This window comes from Pochonia chlamydosporia, chromosome 1, assembly GCF_001653235.2.
Source record: "Pochonia chlamydosporia 170 chromosome 1, whole genome shotgun sequence".
NCBI lineage: Eukaryota > Fungi > Ascomycota > Sordariomycetes > Hypocreales > Clavicipitaceae > Pochonia > Pochonia chlamydosporia.
The window spans coordinates 2,937,585-2,954,794 of NC_035790.1; the positions used below are offsets into that span (position 1 = coordinate 2,937,585).

At 49.0% G+C, this 17,210-nt stretch overlaps 5 protein-coding genes across 5 annotated transcripts; 3 read left to right on the top strand and 2 right to left on the bottom strand.

Moving 5' to 3' along the window:
• Positions 1-35: 35 nt before the first annotated feature.
• Positions 36-4,035, bottom strand: VFPPC_00740 (WD-repeat protein; the record flags this gene model as incomplete). The annotated part of the gene is made up of 2 exons (XM_018280700.1): positions 36-2,045; positions 2,095-4,035. The coding sequence occupies 2 exons, from the start codon at positions 4,033-4,035 to the stop codon at positions 36-38; spliced, it is 3,951 nt and encodes a 1,316-aa protein (XP_018148975.1).
• Positions 4,036-8,769: 4,734 nt separating this feature from the next.
• VFPPC_12883 (hypothetical protein) lies at positions 8,770-9,500 on the bottom strand (the record flags this gene model as incomplete). Its single annotated transcript, XM_018290660.1, has 3 exons — positions 8,770-8,919; positions 8,981-9,287; positions 9,340-9,500. The coding sequence occupies 3 exons, from the start codon at positions 9,498-9,500 to the stop codon at positions 8,770-8,772; spliced, it is 618 nt and encodes a 205-aa protein (XP_018148977.1).
• A 681-nt stretch (positions 9,501-10,181) lies between these two features.
• On the top strand, positions 10,182-10,988 carry VFPPC_00742 (dehydrogenase; the record flags this gene model as incomplete). Its single annotated transcript, XM_018280702.1, has 2 exons — positions 10,182-10,523; positions 10,632-10,988. 2 exons carry the CDS (start codon positions 10,182-10,184, stop codon positions 10,986-10,988), a joined length of 699 nt encoding a protein of 232 aa, XP_018148978.1.
• A 133-nt stretch (positions 10,989-11,121) lies between these two features.
• VFPPC_00743 (hypothetical protein) lies at positions 11,122-11,583 on the top strand (the record flags this gene model as incomplete). The annotated part of the gene is made up of 1 exon (XM_018280703.2): positions 11,122-11,583. One exon carries the CDS (start codon positions 11,122-11,124, stop codon positions 11,581-11,583), a length of 462 nt encoding a protein of 153 aa, XP_018148979.2.
• Positions 11,584-13,692: 2,109 nt separating this feature from the next.
• VFPPC_00744 (cytokinesis regulator) lies at positions 13,693-16,728 on the top strand (the record flags this gene model as incomplete). Its single annotated transcript, XM_018280704.1, has 1 exon — positions 13,693-16,728. The coding sequence occupies one exon, from the start codon at positions 13,693-13,695 to the stop codon at positions 16,726-16,728; it is 3,036 nt and encodes a 1,011-aa protein (XP_018148980.1).
• Positions 16,729-17,210: the final 482 nt, after the last annotated feature.

Consider the following 17,210-nt stretch of genomic DNA (forward strand, 5'->3'; position numbering starts at 1 on the left):
TTCGCAGGCCACTGCTGTTACCTCCATCAGACAAGTCAAAACACCTTATTTTTCTTTGAATCCGCTGTTGGGAGTCTCAATGTTAAAAATGTTAACTCGTCCGACACGTGACCCAAAACAATTCTGTTGTCATATATAGCCACTGCTGTGACTCGATAATCTGGAGGCAACCAGAGAATCTTCTGGTTATCCAGAATCATCCACCCATCATCGTGGAAATGCAAGTTATATTGTGGCGGGGCCTGGTCAGCATTTTGGCCAAGTTCAGTGGCGAAAGCCGAAAGCGGTGCTGACCCAGTCCTAGACATGAGCATATTTGCGTTGGGGAACGGAGTCCTGGATGGGAAGTGATACCGGAAACTGGTGAACTCCTCCTCGACATCGATTCCTTCCTGCGAGTGCGCTTCAGTGCCGATATTCCAGAAGTGCACGCAGCACTTGCCGGAACTCAGGGACCCGTTCGTTCCTAATAACATATCATTGGAAAAGAATTCTAAACTGCGGAGACCCCAAACAGCTGGAAGAAGCCGCAGCAAAGTTCCTGTGGTCGTATCCCAGAGCTGGACTTCGCCATTGTCGGCTGAAGCTAGTATGGCGCCATTTGGTGAAAAGGCAAGGTCAGCAACAGAACGTATACGGGGCCCGGTGATTTTTCGGTGCGACAATCGATCTGTGTCCCAGAGCATAATATATCGGTCTTCACCTCCCGATGCTAGGATAGTGTCGTCGGATGAAAATGCGACTGCCTGGATCATGTTGTCATGGCCCTCGAGACTATGCAGACAGATAGCCTCCTGGGCATCCCATATTCGAAGAATAGTAGAATTCGACGCCGACGCCAACAGCGTGCCGTCATTTGAGAATGCAATCTTTTGGGAAAACCAGAAACTGAGCCAGTTCTCCCCCCAATCATTTTGAACAGGCGACAGACCCTTGGCTGTGTTTGTATCCCAAATTCTGACCGTTCCGTCAAATGACCCTGATGCCAGCATCTTATTGTCAGGCGAAAGTGTCAGGCCAAGAACCAAGTTTTCATGACCTCTAAATATCCGCTGAAGAGTCCCGGTCTTCACATCCCAGATTCGAATCGTTGAGTCATGTGAGCCTGATGCCAGCATCGATCCATCTTTGAAGTACTGCAACAAGTTTACCTCCCTTCCATGTCCCTCGAGCGTCCACTTATATGACCAATTCTTGGCATCCCAAAGCATAATAATTTGCTTGAACGTGCCCGCTGCTAGCGTCGTGCCATCCGGCGAGAATGCCACGCTCGTTATGCTACCTTTACGGCGGTCCTGCTCGTGGACCAGTGTTTCCAAAATTTCGCCGGTATTCGCATCCCAAACCACGACTACTCCATATGTAGTACTTGAACCTGTCGCCAGTAGTTTGCTGTCACTAGAGAATGCCATGGCAGGACTCGCAGTCCTGGGGTTCTCATGCACCTGCTTGAGTGTCCATGTCCTTACATCCCAGAGCTCGATCCCCTTTTCTGCGTCTATCGCCAGCGTCAAACCATCAGGCGAGAATGCCAAGACATGGACACCGCCAGATTGAGAGTCAAGTAGTCGCTCTTGCACCCAGGTGTGGGTGTCCCAAACCTCTACCGGACGAACCCATGAAGCTACCAGGAGGTATCTTCCATCCTTTGACAAGGATAAACGTAACAAGTCCTCTTTTTCATGCTCGATCTCTAACGTCTTCTTGAGTGTCCAAGTGTTTACATCCCAGAGCGAGATCATTCCCGGAGATACTGAACACAGCGTCATACCGTCCTGCAAGAATTGTACGTCCCAAACCCAACCGGCGCGGATCTCAAGTGTCTGAAGATGCTCATCCCAGTGGTCGGTAGTGCCTTTAGATTTTTCGATAAACGGCAAACGTTTGCTACAATGTGACTCTAGTACCTCGCTTGATCTGGGGCTGAACACAAGTGCCGCCCCATATGCTTGCAAGGGGACTCGTCGAATGATTGTTATGTGGCTACTCACAAACCTGACGATATCGTCCAAGGAAGTAGCCAGACCACCCTTAGGGTTATAGATCTTGAGAATGTCAGCAGCTGAGAACCACCGGAAATCAACCTGAGCGTACCTGGACAAAACGGTTAAGCTCTCTTATAGACGACAATCCTTTTGGCAACTGTCCCATGAGGGCCAAGCTCTCGAGCCAAAAGAGAAGCCGCTCTTTTAAAAATACGTGTATCATTCCATCATCGGCGAGTGCCTTCTTGAAGTCTTCGCTGTTGTCGTTCCCCAGGCAGATGTGGTCAGCCCAGAATACGCATGCATATTTCACGGGTTGTAGCGGATCGGGATCTTGTAGCTTGATATCTTTTGCTTCGGTGCCAAACTCGATCTCATATATATTCCTTTTGTTCAGGATTGATGACATTTTTTCGATGGAACGCCTGCCAATATCCCAGTGTTTTTCGGGTACAGTTCTATCCGGCTGGAGCTTAGACTTAAAGGTTCTGTCTAGGTACTCTTTAGCACTTTGATGAACTGGATAAAGTGTTTTATCCGTGAGTGTAAGAAATGAGCTGCACTTCTTGATGATTCGTTTATGCATTTCCTCGGGCACATCAAAGAGGTCCAGATCTGAGAGTGTAAGGGGGCGATAGGCGAATGCAGCAGCTGCCAAGAGTTGTTTGCATTCGTCTGCGTCATATTCGCTCTCGATACGCTCCAGAATGTGATCGTATAATTCTGTAAGTCCTGACGGCATAGCTCTAATAATTTCCAGAGCCTTGGCTCCATGCCACGCGTATCCGGAGTGGTCGTGTTCATCAAGCTGTGCAAGTGCAAGAGCTACCCAAAGGAAGGTATTTTCAGCTTTTTCTGAAACTTCTCTCTTAATTTCAGTCAAAATATTGTCATTATATCCCTCTCTTTCCTTCAGTGTCGAAAGTTTGTGCCTGATGAAAGTGGCCACAGGAACTGTCAGGCGATCCTTGTCCAAATGAATCACATGAGAAGTCTGGAGCTGGATAGATGGTCGACTGGAAACAAGCCATTTTACCCTGCTGCAGATTTTTAGAGAATCCAAGATGAAATTCCGTAGGTCTGCCACGCTTTGCTTGCATTCATCAAGGGCATCAACGACAAAATACATGGGGCGCAGGTTTTCATCCTTTAGCATGCTTTTGAACGCGTTGGAAATTGCAAAGAATGCGCTGCTTCCCTGAAACGCTGCAGATCCCTCCCTACGGTGAATTTCCTGTACATGTGTGATTAGATCTGGTTGTTGAATGAGAAGCTGCCAGACCAAGCATCTCAAGGTGGTAGTCGCGTCGCGGAGGTCCTTCTCGATGCCTTGGCAGAAGAAGTAACATACACCGGGTGAAAGAGAGGGCGGGTTGCTTGAGAATTTGTTGATAATTGTCATCAAGAGCATCGTTTTTCCAGTGCCAGGCTCTCCCCTGATCCACATCAGTCGAGGTGCTGGATTGTCAACCAAAGGGGTGGCCCAGTTTATGAACTCTTTGTGCTCCTTGGTTTCAAAAATCCAGTCCGATATACCATCTAATAGTCCTCCCTTTCGGTTCTCAATATTGTCTTTATCAGCAGTGGGATTCATTACATAGAAACTCTGCAAGCATTCGTCGGCTTTGTTGTCTGACATCATCTTCGTGACGTATTGTCCAAGGTTCAACGAAATGTCTCCGAGCAAATCCTTCATATTCTTGGCTTCATCGGCGATCTTATCCATTACATCGCTCATTTTATCCACTGCATCTTCCATGTAGACGTAGTGGCAATTTGTCAAATTCGTCTGCAGTGTCTGCTCTGCATTCATCACCGCCCGCAGCAGGCCGTGCCAGTCGTCCATCCTGAGGAGATTGCGAGCAAAATTGATACCTTGGTTGTTGTAGTAAGAGCACACACTCTTTATCTGGTACATGAGGACTTCCCTATAAAGCGTAAGAATGGCGTCTTCTAGTCCCTCCGGCAACCCAGAGACGCCATCTTGATGCCTTGTGTAGTCATCTCGCAAAACCGAAACATGATCGGTCAAGGCACAATACCATTTCATTCTGGAGACAACATGCACAATTCCCTCCAAATTGCTCTGCATCTCATTCATGGGGTTTGAAAGAATCTTAAGCCACCGAAAATTAGCGAAAGTCAATCATATACCAAATATGTCGCTCCTCACCTGCAACCCCAAGCAAACTCCAGCCCAAGGAAGCGCTGCCTGTAGCACACTTCTTACCGCCGTGTCGATCAGTTTCTCAGCTTCAAGAATGAAGCCTGAAATATTCCCAGCCACTCTCACAAGTTTCGCCGATTTTGCATTTTGTATTTTCTCTTGACCCTTTTCAACAAATTTGCTCAAAATGGCTTGTCTTGCGCAAGGGTCATCAAGTTGGTTTAATTTCGAGGAGCCAGTTCCGTCGTCCTCTCCGAGTTGTTCTTGAAGAATAGATTTGTAGCGAGCAACATACTTTGCTATTTCTTCGTCGCCATTCTCAAGACTGTCAAACGCCGCATGCCAGAGCCTTTTCGATGGAGGTTCGGCGTGGTCTGTTGTGTTACCGGCTCCAGTGGGTGGCAGTACGGTGATGTCGGACGAAAGTTTCGTATTTGATGGCTGACTCTTGTCCGTGATTAAAAAACTAGTGACAGATCCTGAAAAGCATTCAGTTAGAAGTCTCTAGCTTAAGCGTCCCAGTAAACTTGCCTGTAGACCGGCTGGCGGGCGGGCTGGTGGGCTGCTCCGAGGCCACTCTACAAGATCCCCAGAGCTTCTTTCGCAGCTGGTTAAGCTTATTGCGTGTCTTGCCCATAGCTCCGATTATACGTAATCGTACGGAGTAAACAGGCACGCTTGTCGTGACAGTTGTGGTCGGAACAGATTACACCAGGCTGTGGGCAACGAGACTGATTGAGGAGTCGTATCTTCAGAAGAAGACAATCTATGTAGATAGCCACACATTCAAGAGAAAATCAAGCATATTACTCCGCACAACTAGTACTTGACAACAAGACAGTGCTGTTGGTCTTGTCAACAAGGTTGGGCGGCAGTGATCGGAACCGCATACAGGTAGGCCGCACAAACCAGCATGGCCTCGAGGGGTTGTGTTACTCAGAAGCCACTCTACGGTTTAGCAAGCCTCCTGAGGACATTAAATTCCCGTCAAAGCGCCCAGAAATAATACGGGCACTGAGGAATGGCCTAGATCCCGTTGTGCAGCGGTAACTTAGCAAGGGACTCGAATCATCCCTGCGTCCTGCAAGAGGGCATGGTGTCACCCCAAACATCCCGTCAACGCCAATTAAACTTATTATCACGGAGCAATCCTGTTACCAGCTGACCTCACCTCACAAGTTTTGATAACAGCTATTGCCTTGATTGGCCTTTTGGGCTGCCGCCTCTACGACAACACAAACCTCATGTGTGGCACCGCTTACACACAGGTCTGCATCAGGGGTCGCACCAACTCTGGCGCTTGACCATTGAACGCGGGTCGGCTCGTGCGTTCGGGCACGGAAGCATGCATCTCTGCATCAAAAGCTGAAAATGACAGACTGTTGGTTGTTCGTTGTCACTGTGGTCGCCTCTTTCCTCTGAGCCAAGGCTGCCGTGCCCGTCCATGTGGCACAACTCAAGCCAGTTGAATTGCTCATGTCTCAATAACTTCGCTTTTGCGGGCCAATGCTCACCAATTATGTGCCTCTGTTGGCTGCAAGAATTCTCTATGAGCAAGGATTTGGCAGCGGGCATGGACTTCAGAGGAGGGGGAGTACTCTGCACTCCGTCCTCCATACTGCTGGAAACATCGCAATTTAGAAAAGGAAAAAATCCCCTTAGCTCGATGTTTTTCAGGAGTATGGAAAGTGCTACAATAAGATATGTCATCTAAAAAAACTGGCTAGGACATAGAGACAAGGCTGTGTTCTCCCATGTCTCGACAGCGGGCCAAAGTCACCATCACTTCAAGCAGCATGCCACTGTCAACCTCACTAAACACAACAGGGCAGGGATAGGGTTACTGACCGGTTGCTGAGGGTCGTTGATCATGGCCTGGGCATTTGGTTAACTCGTTACCACCCGGTCATCGATCGGCGCGAGTGCCATATATAGTGACTTGCACAAATCATATGCATGAATCCAACCCTCAATGCCTACATAACTGCGAGTAGCTGGATGCTTTTTTTTCTGATGTTAGGCTACACACTCTCTACTGGGTTGGTTTAATGTGTTGAGTTACTCACTTGCGATCTTATGAGCACTCTTGCCATAATTGGCCCTTCTTGAGCTAAAACAAGGATGAGGTTTTAGCTAACTAGCCAATAGTTGGAACCTGGGTATTTTTTATGCTTTCGCATTAAAACCGTTCCGTTTTGATGTAAGTGTCTGGTATGAGTTTTGGCGCAAAAGTGGGGATGCTGACCGCGTGGCGGTGTCTGAAAGTTGACAATTATGAACCATTTACAATGGAGTACGGAGTGTTCCCTTGGCAGAAGGACGCAGTGGAGACTGCGTCCAATCTGGTTACTTCTGCAGTAACCTTGGCGTCGTCGGTTGGCTCGGTTCCTGTCCAAGGCTGTTCGTCGTGCTGGTTGTGAACTTGTGACCACTATCCCTGCGGTAGCGAAACAGTGATGGGCCAGCATGAGGAATTAAATAGATTGCAGTGTACAAATGGCTCCTTCGAGACAAGTCATCGGGCACTTGGACAAAAGAAAGGCGCTCACAAGATGTCAGCCATGCGCCAAACGAAGGATCAAGGTCAGTCGCCGATGATGCCGATACCGAACATAAACCAAAGAACAACAGTGCTGATAGACAAGCAATCACAGTGCCATGGAGGCTTCCCTTGCGAGTATTGTACTCGAACCGGTAAGCTGTGTGAGCCACAAGCACCGGGAGAGTCGCACAATGCTTTCCAATTTGTTGCATACCAGTCAACAAGAGACAAACCAACATCGCTTATCCCACCAGCCGTTGATACTGATAGAACCAGCCTATACCTCAACCATTTCATCGCAGTCATTACTAGCTGCCAGCTTACTTCTCGATTCCCAAGGGTAGCAACTGAACTTCTTCCACTTATGGACGGAAATGAGCATCTTTGGAATGTCGCCGTTGCGATTGGCGCCTTGGATGCAAATCGACGCGGACAAGTTGGAAAATCGTCTCTCCATAAATCGCCCCAAATTGTTGCATTCTCAAGCTACCAGCAAGCCCTGAGCAGGCTTCAAGATAAACTCACGTTAAGTGACGCACCTCAGCGAGACGATTTGCTGTGGACGACCTTTCTGTTAGGGCTGTTCGAGGTAAGTTTCACTGCGTCATAAGCGACGTGCAATAACTCAATTTCTTAGCTCATGTCGGAACCGACTGGTGACCGGTGGGCCAGGCATATGCTGTACGGAACAGGAAGAATGCTACAGCTAGTCAACATGAACGACAGCCCGTCACTCCTAAAGCAAATGCTCTTTGAAGCTTTCCAAATATTAGAAGCGAATAGAGCCATCATGTATGGTGTGGACACTTTCTTATCCGACGATCAATGGATTATAGTAAGGAGAACACAACTACTAACAACTGGCCGAACGGGGTCCCTACCAATGGATGAGATCATCACGCTTATGATATATACTGCCTCCTTCAGTCAACAGTGAGTCTCTGGCGTATCAGAAGCCGAGGGCTAGTATCCTAATCAACGAGCGTAGGTTCTTTGAACAGATTAGTCGCATTTCAGAGTCGGAACGCCACAGTCATCCAAGCATTGACGCCCTAGGCCATGAAGGCATCCACGTCCAGCATCTCCTCAATACATGGTATTCACAGCATAGCGGGATACATGCCGCAAATGAATGGACCCACGAGTTCAAACTGACCTTGCTTTACTACCATACACTTCTTCTATTCCTATCCAGGAATTATACATACTACCCATATTGGGCCAACAAACCCACGCCATTACTCAACGAGCCAGATGTTGTCCACCATACGCGCTGCGCCCTCGACCTGATGCAAGAGCTGCTAGAGTCGTCTGCTATTCCAGGAGTGATGTTATTGTTTCCACTCCGGGTAGTAGGCTCGTTGTTGAACCAATTAGACACGAGAATGAGGCTTGTGAGGCAACTCGACGCAATATATTGGAAGGGATATGTTGTTGCAGATAGAGTGAAGATAGACTTGGAGGACCTTTGGGAGTGTATGCGTGTTCAAAGTGAACAATAGAGTCCTTGATACGCAGTATTTGACTTCAAAATCTTTTATTTTCAAGACCGAAGTGAAGAAAACCCAAAATGCGTGGTGGCTGATAAGAACTGCCCGACAAATAACAGGAAGGGCGTGCCCAGATGACCGCATATGTCCCTGTAGCATTTCTGTGACCCCCTTCTATAACCTGCTTTATCGCCTGCACTATTTAATCTAACAAAAGGGAACACTCCGTCCTTGGCACGCATGGCTCGTATCAAGGTAGGATTTGGCTTCCCGCATATCCCTTGGACTTGCCATATTGACTAGTAATCCAATATGAAGTCGAAAAAACGCTTATATTTATGGATAGGGAGGAGTCAACTGCATCACTTCTAGTTCCTTAAGGGGAGGGAACAGTTGTCTACGTTGAGTAGCCTGTTGTAAATGTATCTTTCTTGTAGAGACTTTTCAGCTTTTTAAACACAATTTTGCAAAACAACTACCCCAAAAGTTCGTCTACAGCCATCCCACTTTTCTTTCCAGGCAAATTCTCCTCATTCAAATGCCGCAAAAGTTGCAATTTGCCAAGCACCATACGATTTCATAGCCTTAGATATCAACCTTTCCAACACGGGTGTTGAAAAATGAAGTAGTCACCCTGGTTCTCTCCACAGGATAGAAATAGTCATAGCCCTGTACAACATTACACCCATCCACAAAGACTGTCACTGGGATGGTACCTTGGTATAAGATGCTCCACTAGCACATGGTTAGGACATGTAACACACGGGGCGAACGTGGCCCATTGGTTAAGACGTACCGAAGCGACTTGTCCTGAAAGAAGCTGTCTCTCAACTAATCCCGCAAAAACGGCGTTGCCTTTGACGAGAAAATCCGCTGCAATCAAGGGGTAGTTCGTGTTGACGTATCCCCGAAAGACGTCGGGGTGCCCAAAATCTTTGAAGACTGATGTGAGCTTGTTGTCAACGAGACCATCGTTTGTGATATTGGCAAAGTCAAATGTAGACGAGGCGAGGCCATCTTCAAAAGTCTCATCGACGCGGACAAGTTTTCTGCTGGGCGAGTTGTACATGTAGCCAATTTGGATGTGGGACAGGTTCTGGTTCCTATTCAAGTTTAGAGCTAGCTCCACACATACGGAATATACTGCGGTCATACCACTTATGCTGGACAAAATGCGTTTGGAATTCGGGCTTGACCATCGGAGGCTTTGGCTGCCGAAATTGAGACGAGTACTCAATGACCGATGGTGGAAACGGCGGGCAAGTGGTTGCTGCGGCAGTTGCCGAGAGGAAAATCATGAAGTTTGGAATACGCATTATGAATTCATTGATCCTTTAAGTTCTTCAAAGTTGTCTGAGGTGATTGAATTGATGAATAGTCTCAACGTGCACAGAGCCGAAGCTTATATGCACAACTCAAAACAGGCTATTGACAACAGCGACGTGTTTGCTTGCGTGTTCATCACTAGGATTGTCCCTATGGCGTTTACATGCTTCCACATTGGGACATCGTTCATCTACACAACTGCCCAACTAGAAGCCTCCCATCCCTCCGTGTAATTTCCACTGCTGTCTTTTGACGTCAGCCGGAGGAAGCGTTCAGTTGCTTCCTAATCAGGCAAGTGGGTCGAACCGAGCTCCGCCCCAGCGGCAGTCACGGATCTCCGGGAGGCACTTCGTGTCATCCATTATTAATATGCTTCATGACTCGATTATATTTATTTTTTCTACTCTCTCACCAGCATGTTGGGCACCCGTAAAGCATACACTCAATCATATGCTGTGTCATCATCAGTCGCATTCGCATTAATTCTAAACGATGACCTATCCAGCCATACGTGCTTACTGGCGACTTGGAAGTGCCGCAAGTTGGAGGTATAAAAATGAGAGTTGAGCCAACATAGTTGTTGCTCCCCTCGCTTAAATAAGGACAACAAGGAACTTAATTGAAATACTGCGCCAATCCAAGATAACAGTTTATTCGACATTGGTGCTATCATGTCTCCATACTCCCTCGTTGTCATCGGTTCCGGCCCTGGAATCGGCTCCCATGTTGCCCGCCAGTTCGCGAAACAGGGCTTTTCGAAGATCGCCTTGGTAGCTCGAAACTCGACACAACTGGTGAAGGCTCACATTTCGGTAGAGGAAGCGATGCGGGGCGCCAATGTCGTTGTGAAAACTTATTCTGTTGATATTACAGACAGTGAGAAACTGAAAGCTACCCTGGAGCAAGTTGAAATTGACTTGGGACCACCCGAAGTGGTGTTTTTTAATGCAGCGCGAGTTCTACCAAGCACCCTGTTGGAAACTAGTGATGATGAGATGGTGTACGACTTCAAGGTACGTAACTATGTGTCGTTGCAATGTGTTGTTTCGTTGGACGTAGATGCATGGTGGCGGATTATGGTTCACCCTCTCACTGACACTACCTTGTTTTGCCCTGGACAGATTACGGTAAACGCTCTTCACCAAACAGCCAAGTGGGCAGTCCCCCAACTTACCAAACTCGCCAAAACCGACTCTTCTGCAAAACCTTCGCTCATTGTCACCTCTTCACACCTCCCGCGAGAGCCTCTCCCTGAAGCCTTTGTGCTGTCCTTAACCAAAGCTGCCCAGCGAAACTTGAGTGAATCCCTGGCTAAGGTTTATGGGCCACAAGGAGTACACATTGGTCTTGTGATTGTGGCTGGAATGGTGGCACCAGATAACGACAAGCTGAATCCGCTACATATTGCCGAGAAGACCTTTGAGTTGTATAACCAGGAGAGGGATGAATGGACTTTGGAGGTGGTTATCAGAGAGTAGATGGTTACATTCCTGTGCTGTCTTTAAAGATGAATATGTGTATGAAACAAGAACTACGAGGGCAGCTATATGATCGGACGCATTTCACATAGAGGCACAATAAAGAACTTGGCAATGAACCCTTTCAGATGAAATGCGGCAGAGATTCCAGTCAGCAGGCTCGTCAATGATCATTTTCCCGCTTCATATAGCTGTTCGGCATGTTTATATTGCAACGTTTGCGCATCAACTGGTCTGGAATCTCCCGTTTGCCAACCCAGTCTCAACCAGAAGCAAAAATGACGACAATCATGTCATCATTGCCTCAGGTGGAAGGGCCAACCTCGTCCACACCAGCAACCCCAGCCACGTGTTTTTGACCGTTGATCTGACCCGACACCACGTTGTATATATACACATCCCGCCCAGCAAAACCATTAAACCCAGGTTATCAGCTCCTATTTTCCATTTCAACATGCAAATTGAAAATAAAATATACCTCCGTGAGCGCAGACTCCGTTGTACTTTTTTCGCTCACATCGCGAACCTGACGCGTTTGGGAGGCACGCGACACAAACACCCAATCAGCGAAATTGTTTGCTCCAGTTCTCCATAAATGGTGTGGTAGTACAAGGAGGGATCATACGGCGCCGCTTTTAAATAGATGTCTGTGAAGACCGAGGCACTACTGGTTTCTTTACCTCACCAACAAGGACAGCGAGTTGTCCGAAAGTACTTAGTTTATTAGTAAAGCGTGCATGAATGATTGACATATGGCTGGTCGACGGAGCGTTCGGCCGGATTTCTCGCGCCGGTTTCAAAGTTGATGCCCGTGGCAATTGTTGGAAAGAGAAATCTCAATTGGTGGGATCATGGCTGCATGGTTTCATGCATGACTGCCTTATTACGAAGTTGGAGGGTGTTCCTAGATCAAGCGGAGTGGTAACAAGGGTATGAGATATGAGATGTTTTTTTTGACAACGTCGACAACCGAATACCTCACAACACGTCTGGCGTGCTCTATACAGAGTACACGTTTCAACAATGATCGTGTTCAACTTCAGGTATCGTTTGATGTGAAGTGATGTTCGGTATCAGCCGTTGCGGAACATCTTGCCGGGCATCTTCAGCTATGAAGTGCTCCAAACGCCACAGAAAAGGTTTGTCAAATCTCGGCTTGTGTTATATTACACCTGCCTTTGCATTCTGGAGAACCCTGCTACCAGCCGGGGAGTATTGTCTTGTGATTGTGCCGTTGTGGTTCATCTGTTAGTTGAGTTATCATGTGGTGGAGGGGGAATATTGCCCATTCGTTCATGGCTGCAGGTGATTTTGACTCGAGTCCCACGGACAATGCCTCAGCAAGATGTTCCTTTGGTCATCGAGAATAGTGAGCTGAGCTGCAACTTGACTCACGCCCTTTGTGATGTGTATCTGCAGCACAAGACTGGGAGATATTGAAAATATAGAAACCTGATGCTGCAGGTGTGTGGTACAAAGTCACCGACTTCATCAAAACTCGGGTGACCGGCCCTTGCAAGATCAAGGACTTTTTTCCCCCACCGGAACCACGATTGCGATTATCACGGATATTGTCTGTGATGAATGGTGCATGGTCATGTCTCAGGTTCATTGCTCTGACCAAGATGTGGGAGCACAGCAGAAGCAGGCTATTGAGCTGAAGCGGCGATGGCGCTAGTCCATATTGGGATATTTCTTGTGGCACTCCATCCCAGCCCCCCGCCTGAATTTTAGGGCAAGAGACTTCTGGGTAAGCCAACAGTGGCCTTGGTTGAGGTTCAATGTTCTCCCAGGGCGTCCTGCAGCGCCGAGAATCCTGGAAACAAAGCATTGACTCTGCCAGCCACCGTGACCATTGCGCATCTGAGCACTTGGCTTGACACCAGACTTGGTTGCCAGCTTGTTCCCAGTTGACTCTTCGTGTGGTGGGCTGTTGCCTCTTGTCTAAACTGCCACTCAGTCAGGCAGTGGTCGCTCCTTCCCCTCCCCAGCCTTTTTTTCATTCCCATCCCAGGCAGGTGCAACCTGTGCAAGCCAAGTCAGACCAATTCACACCTGCCCACATTGGCTCTCCCCCCAACCAAGTTTCGGTTGTGCAGTCTCTCCGCCGCACATTCTGTTGGCTGACCGCATCGCCAATCCTGCCATCACCACCTCGTCTCTCAACATTTGCCCATACACTACGCACCACGCACACACAACTCCCAAAACATTCACTGCACAGCTTTGCGGATAGCTGCTGCTTCGACCAGCGCCCACCGCTCATCATTTGCTGCGAATTTTCGATTGCGCCCGACCGACATCGACGAAACAGACTGGCTTGGACCTCTAACGACCGTGATTCTGCGACCGTTCGACTCCACTTGCTGCATCAGGTTCCTCGAGACGCAAACCGTGAGAGCAAACTCATCACGACGACACGAAACACTGGTCACCCGCCCTTCCCGGGGTTCAACTCGACGTCTGGGCATCTCGCACCGATTGCTCCCAATCGACGAGATAGCCGCACGCCAACCAGTCCCCCCCAAAAAGAGTTGACGACTATGAGTTCGCTTAATTGACACCAAATTATGTTCAACATCGCACCTCACGCAACATCTAACCGGCAATTCATCAGACAGTTGACCTAGACTATTCGACAATAAAAACAACAGAAAGCGAAAATTCATAAACGATACGTCCCAACCCAGCAAGATTGCCGGGTATGGAGACACTTCGATTAAAACCACGGCAACCGGTGGAGGACGAAATTGAGAATTGGGACGATGATGATGACTTGGTCCTTGAGGGTCATGAGTTGTCCTTCCGCAGCTCCCTCACAACCACGACGGGACCCGCAAATTCTCATGCCCTGTCGCGGCCTCCGTCTCGTCGCCGTGACTCGACCTCATCTCATGTTTCATTTCGGTCTGAGATAGATTCATGGCAAGGAGAGGAAAAGCAGCTACATTTACCGGGCGACGATGAATCTTCAACCATGGATGCCATTGCTGCTGCTGAGCACGCCGGCATCCCTTTACCCAAGAATGTCCCGTCCTCTGCTCTCATGGGAGGCACTATTAAGCGACTTGGAGGACGCAAAATTCGCAAGATTATCCAGGAAGACTGGGAAAACGATCTAGAACTTCCAGAAGCGTCGCAGAGCTTTAGCATAAAGCCCAAGACTGACACCGAGTTTCCTGACACACTACGCCAGGTTAGCGGAGGCTCAATACAGACCAGTCCGGTTCGATCCATGAAACCGTCGTCATTTACAGAGAATCACCGTAGATTGTCAACGCAGTCCAACACGAGCGCTCTGTCATCCGCTCTCAATCTCGATAAGTTCAAAGACACAGAGGACGACGAAGACTTCTTTGGGGATGGTGGCGCTACCATTAAAGTGTCAAAGGGGAGGATTGCACCTCAACCTGTTTCTTTCATCACACCCCCCACGCCACAAAAGCCTGAACCGGCCAGAGAACCTGATGATGACTTCGAAAAGGACTTGGAATTGCCGTCTGATGGAAAACTGAGGCTATCGACTAGAAGAGATATCCCAAAGACACCATCATCAAACATCGACGATTTGGATTGGGGTGAGGGGAGTTTGGGCACTCGATATGGTGGCACCCGACGAGATGGTCGGTCCAACCGAAGCTCGTCTGCCTCCGCTCTCAGCCCTAGTATTTCGAGTTCCATCACTGCTGAGAGCGAGGATGAGACTTTTGACGGCCTCGTCCTGCCGTCTGGTCCTTTCAACTTCAAAGAACGTCTGCAACAACGCAAAAAGAGCTTCTCACCAGAGCGCATCCCCGAGGAATCATCGTCACCTATTCCACCACCCAAGAAGCCTGCACATGCCGAAATTGACCGAGAGGACTTTTTCGATGACCTCGACATTGGGGATGGGAATGTCTTTGGTCCTGGTAAACTGACGCTGCATCGCAACATCAAAGTCAAAGAGCAGCAGCCCGCCTCGCCTGCACGGCCCAAGACTGCTGTGTCTTTGACCTTTACAAACAAACCAGCAACACAGACCAGGATTCCTCGCTTGAGCCATGAACGCGCCCATTCGACCTCTTTGGAGCCAGTATATGAGTCTGGTAGTTCAACTGCCCCGTCGCGGAGTCGTCGTTCTCAATCTCGCCTCGGACACTCACACCAGTCTTCTGTGGTCAGTCTTCCTACTCCTACAACAACCTCTCCTGGTCGACAGTTTCCCCTATCAACGCCGCGAGCGAGGGAAGTTGGTTCCAGGTCATCGTTTTCCTCTCTCAGAGGTGAAGCACCTACCACTAGTTCCCAGCTCCTGAAACAAAAGAGATCTCTCCCAGCAGTGCGCGGTCTCACTTCACAGTCGAAACCAATGTCTCAACGACCAGCAGATAGACCGCCCTCGAGAACCGAGACGGGTCGACCTCAGTCTGTGTTGAGACCCAAGACACCAGTAGAACGGCAACGCCCGAGCCTTACGGACAGCCCTGCATCGTTGACGCGGAAACCCCAACCCTTCCTGCCTGCAGGCGCTTCACAGTCTCAGTCGCATCATGTCGCCTCCAAGACCCTGCGCCAGTTTCGCCGCCATGACTCAGACAATGCAATCGATATTCGACCCTTCTCCAGATCTTTCTCCAGAACCGGCGCGAGATCGCCCAGTCCACATCGATATAAGGTTGCCGCTGATACCTGGGAGCGGCTAAGCAAGCCGAAAAACAAGAAGCACTTTGGCGACGGCCATGAGCTAGATGGGTTTGACGATTTACCAACCTCACGGGAGACAGAGACGCGATTCATGAAGCAGCCTCTGGCCAGCGGCACAAAGACAACCATCCGAAATAGGCTCTATCAAAATATTCTGCCCGACAGGACAGCAACACCAGCGCCACCGAGTCCGTTTTCCCCAGCAAAGAGTGTGGCGACTCCCCGGTTCGCACGCGACACTGCCGCCAGTCGAATTGCTCGAGAGACATCTTTGGCTCACCGTGCACCCAGTCACGGGCCTTTGTCAGCTATTACTGCTCAACGAGAAGCTGGGGCGCTCACTCCAAAGACGAACTTGAACCAGCAGCCTCATGTACCACAGTCCACAGTGCGTTCCAAGAAGAAGACGAAGCGTCCGCAGCAATTAAAGCCACATCTTATTGCCAACCTCAACGCCGGCAAGGAGTCCAAACTCGTGAATGGCATGTTCTACAATGCCGAGACCCTTCGCTGGGAAGGCAATGAGAATGCCTTGAGCGCATTTGATGCCACGGTGACCACCCCGTCAACTACAACTGCCTCAACACATGTCACTCGTGAAAAAGAGACTTCTACCCCAAGACCAGCCTTGATTACCAATTTCAGTGCCACCAAAGGCGTCCAGGTTGTCAGCGGCATGGTCTTTGACCCTCAAAACATGTGCTGGCTGAAGATTGGACAACAAGATAAGACCAAGTCTGACACAGCTGACACCCTGGATGGATTTGAAGCCCTGGACGATGAAGATGATGTCTTCAAAGACATTCCCGATCTTGACGATAATGCCGCAGAAGAGGAGCGCGGAGAAGGCGGCGGCCGCGTCAGTGACGTTAAGGATGATTGGCTGGTCGGTGAAGAGTTTGACGTTGGCCCCGAGTTTGTCAGAAGACAACGTGAGGAAGAAGAAAGGTGGCGGAAGAAGTGCGAGAAATGGGTTGGCCGTGGGCCACGAGATCGCGAGATGTGGCGCTGGACTATTCGAGATCTGGTGTCTCAATTCGACGAGTTGCCCATGTAGGCTTGCCACACCATGTCTGCAAGCGATTGTTATATATTTTATTTCGAAAGGCTTCAGCTGTATGGAGCAAGGGACCAAGCGTCACGGGACAGGAACAAAGGCGTCGAGTATGGGCCAGTACTGAAGGTTGTACCATTTGATTTGATTCTTCTTGTACCCCTTTAATCTAACAGGGTCATATCTGTTGGCGGTGGATAAAGCCTCTTGTACAAAAAGGTGCATTTTTTTGCTTGGTTGCTTTTGGTCCTGCATCTGCCAGAGGGGGTGAGGATGGTTCGTGCTTTTTTGGCTTCTCTCCGCTGGGTGTTTTGATTTTTCTGCACAATAGACAAAATGGGGATTCTTGAGGTTAGATGCGGGAGGTTTTTGAGAGATTCTGCCGCGAGAGTCGCTGCTTTGGGGAAGGGGCCTTTTTACGACTGAGATGACGGATCATGATCCTTGATGAACTTTTGCATTGGTAGCAGGCTGTGCTGGGTCAA